We start from the raw sequence: 9,265 nt of genomic DNA, 5'->3' as shown, positions 1-9,265 counted from the left end.
CAGGGCAGAATGACAGCCAGTCACGCTGTCTCTTTATTACACAGTCTGTAACACGTCGGCAGCTCCGGCGCACACGGCTGGAGCCGCACGGTCATGCACAATCGACATGCAGATATGAGTGGCGTTTACAGTCGTCTGCCATGGCAATAAGCGAGCTCCAGATATACAGAATAGTGCGGCTGGGGCACAAGCACAAGCCAGCACATCAAACCGCCCCTTCCCCTGCTGGCCACCCAGCGCCTCCTCCCCACGGAGGCAGAGCTACTGGCAGCCTGGCACAAGCCCCATTTCCACCGATTCCTTCACTCCGAGTGTTTTCCCATCCAAATACTGCACGGCCCCTCTCACCCCACAGCTCGTGCTTCCAGAGGGAGGCAGATGGAGGCACCTTCCCAGCTGCTGGGAGGCGGGCAGCAGCCTACCAGAACAGACACAGCTCGGCCAGGTTTCCACAAGCCACCCTGCAGGGCCAGACTACAGTGTCGAGGAAAGAGAGAGGTGGTGGGAAAGCAGAGACCAGGGCGTTCCCTGTCAAAGCAGCAGGTCTCTGCAGGGAGGGTCTCCCACAGCACACACAAGACAGCAGCAGAGCAGCCTGAGCCCCTCGTGTTGAGGCAGCCGGGCAGGGGCAGGGAGGATTAGGAAATGGAACGGGGGCAGGCAGCCGCAGCCTCTCTCCTCTGCACACCTGGGGAGCCTGACTTGGGCAAGGAAAGAAACTGGTGTCCTTGTGCCACAGGTTCTCACGAAACCAGGCACTGCACTTCAGTGTGGGCGTCTCCCGGCAGGCTCCAGGCCCGGAAGAGTGGGGGCTGTGGGTGAGGACCGAGGGCAGGGGAGACCTGGCACAGGCCCTGTGGGCACTAGGTCTGATTCTCACCGTCTTGGGCTCCGTAGCTACGCACCAAGTGGGTATCTTTATCTGATGGCAGCGTCCCCGGTAAGTGTGTTCTCCCCAGCAGGCAGTCTCTGCTCCCTGCATGCAGCCACAGGCCGGGGGGTATGGGCAAGTCGGTGCCTGTGCCCGCCGGCCATGCTGCCTGTGTTCTGGCTAACCCGGTAAAGTGAGACTGAGGTCAGAGCATTTCCAACGCCTACTGCCGCACTAAATCCCCCACCCCTCTTTGGGCCCCTGCGAGGCTTCCTGAATGGTCCCCGTCACTCCGACCAGGGAGTGAACGCACTGCAGCAACAAATACTTGGCCCTCAAACCAGCATGCTGGCCCGCACAGGCTCCAGCAAACCCTGCCACCACCAAAGGCAAAATTCCCCTGGGTTCCAATGGGGCAGGCCTGGGGAGGTGGGGCGGGGGGGGCGGCACAGGCCTGGGGGAATACGCAGGGGGACTAACACAGATAGATAAGCACACCGGGCACTACTCCCGCACCTCGACTCCAGACAATAACCGAGACAGCGCACGCAGCACCGAGCACCCGCAGCACGCAACGTCCTGCACGGAGGCACTCCGGCTGTGACAGCGACACGCACACAGCTGTGCCCGCCCTGAGCGGGCCAAACCGCCGGGGAAGAGGAGCTGGCAAGAGAGGACAACGCAACAGACACAAAGAGGAAAGCCTTGGCTGCACCTGGCAGTAGAAGACACATTGGCAGCAGCCGAGTGCCCGCCGGCAGAGTGTAGCACCTACGGCAGCGGGATCAGTCAGACCAAGGGCCGGGAAAGGCTGCTACACAGCCTCATTTCACATTGCTCGCCAGCAGCCCAGGGCCACCCCAGCTACGGGACGAGGGTGGCACCTCACTCTGTACTCACCCCGTGCCTGCACCGGGGCAGGCGGCTTTCTTGCCCGCTGCTGCCATGGCCACCGTGTACACAGCTGGTGCTTTGTGCCCTTCGACAGCTGCCCGAGGGGAGCCCGAAGCACCTGACCAAGCGAGAGCCAGCTGCCCCTGCAATCCAGGCCCAGGGAGGTCTGACCAAGCACCGAGCACTGCCAAGGAAAGGGGCACTCCCAGGGCAGTGCTCCTCCTGAACTTGGCCCGTGACTGGCGGCTCCCAGGCAGGCCTGATCAGCGATCTGCCAAGAGAACATCACTGCAGCCTGCAGAGCGGTTCCATTCTGAGACGGAATCAAGCTGCGGTGGAACCGCGGCCCCTGGATACATCCCCATGTATGCTGCAGTGGGCATGCTGAGACCTGCAGACTTGCAATGCGGGTGGCTGGGCAGATCTCGGCAGGGTCTGACAGGACTCATGCACTGGCTAAGAAGTCGCCGGAGGAGGGCTCCCCTCTCACCGCCAGCCAGGACTCAGAGTGACTCTTTCTCCAGTCTGCCTGCCCCGGGGGTGATGGACAGGAAGGCCAGCAGGTGACCACAAAAGCAGCTTGAGAGTGCAAGGATGTGGGACTGGCTAGATCACATCTGTCCTCTCAGGCAGACGAGAGGACATCCTGCTCAGTGTTCTCCTCCAGCAGCTCCATGCACAGCGAGCGCCATGGAAACATGCTTCTGCCCTAAGCAAGAAGTTTACACGCACCTCCATCTTTGCTCCTCTCTGCCCCAGTGGATCCCCCTAAGCCCCTGTGCTTCCAGCTCACCCCTTCTCAGCCTCTTTGTCCCTGAGCTCCAAAGAGAGGACAGAGAACTTCAAGGCACCAAGATTGCAAGACCAGACAAGCTGCCAATTGTAACAGAGGACTCAATGGACACTCCGGACTACCACCACACACAATGATACTTACAAAATCAATTCCCCTTAAAAAAAAAACACAAGACCAATTTAACATGCATCATTCTGGTCCTACAAAATAAGGCACCAGAGCTTAAAAATGAAATTCCAATTGTCTTTGATATAAAAGGATTTCCCAAGTGTTAAAGGCAGTTGATGTAAGAGTGCATAACGGGGAGTTGTCTTCACTAGCTTTGGACTGGCCAGCCTCATGCCTGGGCCCCAGTGGCTTTCTGGATAAGGGGGATCTGCAGGAGGGTAAGAGAGAAGCTGTTAGGAGTGTTACAGTGGAACACGGAAGGGGAGGGAACCAGCACCAGGCTCTCCAGCTGAGACTCTGCAGCCAGAACAAAGCCTGGGGATGATGGGGAGGAAGAGCTTTCAGGGGGAGGGGAAGACATCAAGGACATGTGTTTAGAGGGGGAGGGCACAGGGAAAGCCCCCTCCCTGCCCCCACAGCACAGCACAGCACAGCACAGCAAGGGATCTCCTTCCCATGACTTTAACAGGAATGCAGGACCACCAGCTTGGCATAGTGATCCCCAACCATGTTGGTCAGAGCAGTGCCACGCTCCCCAAGTCCGACAAAGACCAGAAGGACTTGGGGAGCGGTAGGATCACGGGCTTTCTAACAGGTGCTGCGAGAATTTCGCAAAGCACGAAGAAAGCTACGGACAGGTCCCGCTAAGTGGGAAGAGGCCTCAGCTTTCCAGGAGGCTGCCCCACTGGTCCCAGCTCACCTTTGACAGATCGACTCCAGTGAGGGCCTGCACAGACACCGGGATCTCAGCCAGCAGACGGTTCAGCTCGGACGTCACCTTGTTACTGTCGCCACTGAGGATAACAATCTCGTCCACCTTAGCCAGCGGAGCAGCCACCCTGGCAGCGATCTGTGGGGGCACAGGGCAAGGAGAACGGAATGACCATGCACCTTCACTCCCAGCACGAGGCCAGGAGGGGGCTGCTTGCAAACTTGCTGGCCAGATTTTTAAAAGGTTCAGGCACAGAAGTGCCCCTGCAAGCATGTCCCTATTGGTGCCTGACAGGTGTGGAGGGCCTGAGCACCTGGTTGGCCTGGGATTTACCCACCAGGCTGCGCTACCTTCCTTGGAAGGTGCCGACACTGTGCTGGGTGCGATTCCAGAAGGCACAGTCGCAGGCCTTTTAGACACTGACAAGCAGAACCGATGCTCCATTAACCTTTCCACTGCCATCTCCCACAGCCCACTGCCTGCAGGAGCGGCTGGCTCAGCGACCTGGACCGAGTGGCAAACAGCTGCTGGAAGCCTTGAACCTCTCACCTTGGGCAGAGCATCCAGCACCAGAGCCATCTTGGCTGCGTCTCCATACTGCTGATAAGCCTCTGCCTTCAGCTTCATTTTCTCAGCATCCGCTTTCCCAATGGCTTCGATGACGGAGGCCTCTGCTTCCCCAATCTTGCGTATCTTTTCTGCTTCGGCCTGAGCAATGAGGACCTGCTTCACCCTGGAAAGGAAACAGCCCCTGCGTGACCAAGATGCCAGACGCACACTCCTCCATGAGGAGGGTCTTAGCAATGCGCCTACTGTGCAGTGCTTGGCTTCAGGAAGGGCACTGGAGGCAGGGCTTGGAATGGACCTAGACAGCCCCCCTGGGACCGGCCACAACCAAGGCAGCTACATTTGCCAGGCCCAGTCTGGACCCCTGTACCCGCTGGATCAGCTGCAGTGGGTCACTCACTTCTCGCCCTCGGCAATCTGTTGCATGCGGTGTGCCTCCGCCTCTGCCGGCCGCTTGACGGTGGCTATTAGTTCCTTGTCCATCCGGATGATCTCTTTCTCCTCGACGTCAATCTGCTTCCTGCGCTGCACCACCTCGATCTCAATCTCCTCCTGGCGGATCTTCTGCTGCTCCCGGGCACCTTGCAGCTCATAGGCCAGCTGCGCCTCTGCAGTCTGTACACGGAGAGGGACAGAGGACAGCCTGGACTCCAGTGACAGCGTAGGAAGCCTAGCTGAGGCCCCCAAACCCTCCTTGTGCTATCTCCTGAGCTAGACACAACCAAAGCTCCCACGGCTGCCCCCACACCAGGGATTAACGGACAGACGGAGAGCAGAGCTCCCTCCTCTCAAACGTCACCTGACTCCCAGCCTTTCCCCACACCTCCCTCACACCGCCAGAAAGTGCAAGAGGTGCCAGGTTCCCCTTTGCAGCAGCTGCTGCCCTCGGGAATGCAGCGCCCTGGGCTACTTTAAGAGTCTGTGATGTCCGTGACGGTAGTAGGGGCAGGAGCTTTGAAGGTGGCTCTCGGCAGACAAGCAGCACTGTTGCTCCCTCGCCACTGCAGCTGAGCACACAAAGCCACTTCAGCAGTTCAAGGCCTGAACCACTTGGTTAGTTACAAAGGCTCTTCAGGCACACCCTTGACGCCAGCTAACCGAAAAGCCTGGCCAATGACTCAGGAACAGACTGACACGGCTGGCCTTCACAGGCTACGGAACCAGAAGGCCCTTGGCAGAGAGGCCCGGAAGCCCTGGGAACGCCTCCCGCCCAGAGTGAGTGACATTGGCCTGAGGGGGCGACAGCTGCCAGAGCCGGGCAAGAGCCTCCAGAAAAGAGAGCAGGTCGTTTCTCTCCTGGGGAAATCAAGCCTCCTGTGTGTGGGCTTGGTAGATGCTCAGTCTCCTCTGCCAGACAGGCAGGCCCACCTCTCCTGTCCTCTCCTCTGCGGGAAGCTTCCCCATCCCATGCTGGGAGCTAGCGTCACAGCAAGGTGCTCCTTCTATCCCCACGTCTGAGCCGGCTAGCCCCAAGCAGGGCGTGGAGGAGCCTCTCTTCCTCTCCCCTCTCCAACAGTCCCCACGAGCCCCCACTGGGCGCAGGGAGGAGCTTGCTGCGAGGACCACTGACACCTCTGCTGCGTCAGCCAACGCCCATCTCTGCCCAAGCTTCCTCCACAGCAGACTGCCCCCATGGGCCCAGCTTTGCTCGGCACCCCAGCCCTCATGCCCAGCCCCTCCAGGAGCCAGCGGCTGGCTCCGAAGCACCTGTAACACTTCAGGACCAGTTCGATCCCACCTGGGAAAGCTCATGCTGAGGCAGCACTTGGCGAACTAGGAAATTGACTCCAACCCTTTTTGCACCTTCTGCTTAATGAACCAGCCAGTTCAGCATTTCTCTTCTCCCATTCGGAGGCAGCACACACAGCCCCAAGCAGCCAATCCAGCTGCAGAGCTGCCAGGACTGAGAAACCGACACTTTCCTACTCAAAGGGTTTGCCAATGCTGCAACTCTCCTGGAATTTGGAGTCTACAAATCTGGCTGACAAGTGACTCCCTCAGCATGACTCTCCCCAGACCCAGGAGAAGGGAAGCCAGGAAGCACCCACTGCTGCTGGTCTCAGAGTCAGGAGTCCAGCCAGGGTGCAGCAACTTGGTGGCAGGATTCTCTCACCTTAATGTTGATCTCCTGGCTGAACGCGGCTTTCTGCATCTCAAAGGCCCGTTTGGAATCTGCTGTTTTAGTGTCTGACATGAATTTGACGTCCAGCATTTCCCTCTTGCATTCTGCCTCCTGCAGGAAGGAATCAGACAACACACTCAACTACGCGCTTGAGGACATCAGCAGAGGGACAACAATCCCTTCCGGGGAGTCCTTGTCAGAAGGGTGCTGGCTGAACGTACCCGAATGCCGGCGTCTCGCTCAGCCTCTGCCACGCCAATGTCTGCATCTCGCTGAACGACTGCTGTCTGAGTCTTACCCAGAGAGCTCAGATATTCCACTTTATCATAAACATCCTAGACAGAGGGAGACACTTCAAAATCATCCACAGCCAGTCATTCCAGCACTGAGCCCACACCTTCCTTCCTCGGGCCCAGAATACTAATGCAGCTGCTTCGCTCCAGGATACGAAACCTTGCCTTGCCAGTGTGATTGGAATTAAAGACATGCAAGAGGGGAAGGGTACCACACTGATGCAGGTAGCGCTCTCTGTACAACACCCGTGTGACTCCTTAGAGGTTCAGCTATCACCACACTCCCATCACGATAGGGAAACGGCAGCTACGTTTACAGAGCAGGCCCCGCTGGGGCTCTTAATTCCAGCATTTTGGATACAGAGAACTAACTGTATGTTCCATCTCTGATGACAGCCTGGAGCTGCTGTTCTGAAAACTCCAGCAGGGCATAGGCAGACTGGAAATCCTACAGAGACCATTCCAAATCAGTCAGCTTCAGCAAAGCAGTCAGGTCCGACAGGTTACTGCCCCTGAACCATTGCCAATGATCTTGGCCCAGTGGGGTTCCCTTTATCCGACTGTACCTTGATGGTAAAGCTCAGGATCTCAATGCCCATGCGGCCCACATCGGGAGCTGCCACCTCCCGCACCAGCTTGGCGAACTGATCCCTGTCCTGATAGATCTGCTCCACTGTCAGGGTGCCTGGAAAAGGAAACAAAAGCAAAGCACTATTGCACCTGAACAATGGGAAAAGCATAACAGGTGGGCTGTGAACTTAGCAGTACCAGGGCCCCACATTATCTCCTGGCTGTTCAAGGGCTGGGCAAAGGTGGATCAGGTTTGGATGTGAAGCACAACCATTTGCCAAGGCTTTGCTGTGCCTGCTACATCTCAATTTCACACCTTCACATGATGGGGAAGATGCCAGATACCCCAACTACAAACATCAGGTGTCCCGAGTGATGCCTTCACCCTGGTTGTTGAAAAGCTTAGCTTGTTCCTCTAGCACCCCGAAGGCAGCGAGGGAAGCAGCCACTGTGAGCTGTTAGCAAATGAGAGACTGCCCAGAGAGGGGAACTCCGTTCAAGGCACTGGCTACTGTAACATCAGTGGCAGCTCTAGTCACCCCACACCTAGGATGGATCGCAGATGCCCCTCCAGCGTTTGAAGGACCACGTTCTTAACGTCTTGGACGTTCTTCCCCAAGAACTGCTCGCAAGCCACAGCTAGAAGCTCTCGCTCGGTCATTATTTTCACCTGGAGACAGGAGAAAAAACACAGTGAGATAAAGGTCAGTCTAGAGGAAGACAGGCACCCAGCAACAGCAGCAGCAGAAGCAGCACTGCCGCCAGGCTGTCAGGTCCTCAGGTTACACACACTCCAAGGGACTCAGCTGTTTCATTATCAACACCAACAGCAAGACTGCAGGACACACAACGGAACGAGCACGGGCAGTCACTGCTACTAAGGAAAGGCTGCTGCGAGACAGCAGCGATGGAGAGCAAAGACAAACCCATGCCTACAGTCACCTCCACCTCGGTACCAGGCAAGGCAGGTGACTACACTGGCAGTTATAAATGGCCAGTGCCAGAGGCTGGTCCAATGCACACACCAACGGTACCAAATCAAACGTAACAGGTAAAACCACTGCACAGGGCCACAACTGCGATGCAGATACTGACTATATAGGAGAGAGGTTTCACACAAGCAGCAATGTGCACGCCCATTTAATTACCTTCTTGGGTCTCGCTCTTCCTTTCCTCGGACGAGTCCTTCCAAACCAGGAATGCCAGAGAATGAGAAAAATCCATTCTTGTCCAAGGAGCACTTTGAAGTCAAAGTCCCATTCAACGTTCCTAACTAGAAACAGCAATCACGGGCGGCCATGAGGCTCAGGGTTTGTTGGGCTTTGATCCTGTCCATGGCAGGAAGTTTGCCAACCAAGCCTACAAGCTGCTCAGATGGTGACCTCAATCTGTCAGGCAGCCCAGGCTCCACTCCTGGGAGATGAGACAGTCCTCTCACCAAAGGGCTCCAACAACAGAGTCACACAGAGGCCGGCCCCATGTGAGAAGCAGGTATTACAGTACAAAGAACGCCCTAATTATTGGGACTAGGTCATTGGTCAAATCAGAAGCTCTCTTGCAAAGCTGGGAGCAGTTCTCGCTCCAGTATATATAACTTCGCTCTCAACTCCCAACAGTCTAGTGGGATTTGAAGTCAGTGTTCAGACCCCTGGGCTCTCCCTTACGATAATCAAAGATTCACATATCTGGGGTCAGAAAAGATGGTTCTATTGGGATGGCACATGCTCTTTTAAGATAGACTTCGTTTCAAGCCAAACCCTACAAAGTAGCTTAGCCAGTGGAGACCCAGGGCATACGCTGCAACTACTGCCACTCAGAGCTCACAGCACGTGGCCCGGGGAGCTCAGCTAATCTGGCAGAGAGATACAGGCCATGGAAAATACAGATCTCAACATGCAATGCTTCATCTTAATCTGAGTGCTCACTGCAGATTATTATGGTGAATTATTGCAGGTTCGGACCTGAAGTTTCCATGGGCTGCATGACCCAGAGACCTCTTGATGTCAGCTAGCAGAAGGCACAGGGGTGCACAGAGGTACAGGGATCCCCTGGGTTCATGAAAGAATGTCAGATAAGGTCTCTACTGAAAGCCTGGGTCACACTACTCATGCTAAGCACTGAACAATGTGTGTATGAGAACCATTGAGGAGTTACGTATACACCTGAAAAATGACGTTCTCTAGACTGGCTAGCAAGAGGCAGGTCACTCAAGGGCAGTGGGCCTGGAGACAAGCTTCTCCGGAGTGGAGGGGCAGACATCTCTTCCTGGAGG

The 9,265-nt window shown here is 56.4% G+C and overlaps 1 protein-coding gene across 7 annotated transcripts in view; it reads right to left on the bottom strand.

Annotated features, from left to right (window-relative positions):
• Positions 1–9,265, bottom strand: part of FLOT2 (flotillin 2) — a 33,141-nt gene continuing 23,876 nt past the window's right edge. For all 7 annotated transcript variants that reach the window (XM_067565916.1, XM_067565914.1, XM_067565920.1 and 4 more), the window contains 8 exons: positions 7,540–7,663; positions 6,990–7,108; positions 6,352–6,465; positions 6,122–6,241; positions 4,409–4,623; positions 3,991–4,174; positions 3,430–3,579; positions 1–2,937 (listed from right to left, as the gene is read on the bottom strand). In XM_067565916.1, coding sequence (XP_067422017.1) covers positions 2,899–2,937; positions 3,430–3,579; positions 3,991–4,174; positions 4,409–4,623; positions 6,122–6,241; positions 6,352–6,465; positions 6,990–7,108; positions 7,540–7,663 — 1,065 coding nt within the window. In that variant the 3' untranslated portion in view covers positions 1–2,898. The remainder of the gene's footprint in view (positions 2,938–3,429; positions 3,580–3,990; positions 4,175–4,408; positions 4,624–6,121; positions 6,242–6,351; positions 6,466–6,989; positions 7,109–7,539; positions 7,664–9,265) is intronic.

Source organism: Emydura macquarii, unplaced genomic scaffold (genome assembly GCF_026122565.2).
Source record: "Emydura macquarii macquarii isolate MOO-44397 ecotype Brisbane River unplaced genomic scaffold, CSIRO-AGI_Emac_v2 contig_2699, whole genome shotgun sequence".
Lineage (NCBI taxonomy): Eukaryota > Metazoa > Chordata > Testudines > Chelidae > Emydura > Emydura macquarii.
The sequence above is the reverse complement of the archived record's forward strand: the minus strand, read 5'-3'. Positions and strand labels throughout refer to the sequence as shown.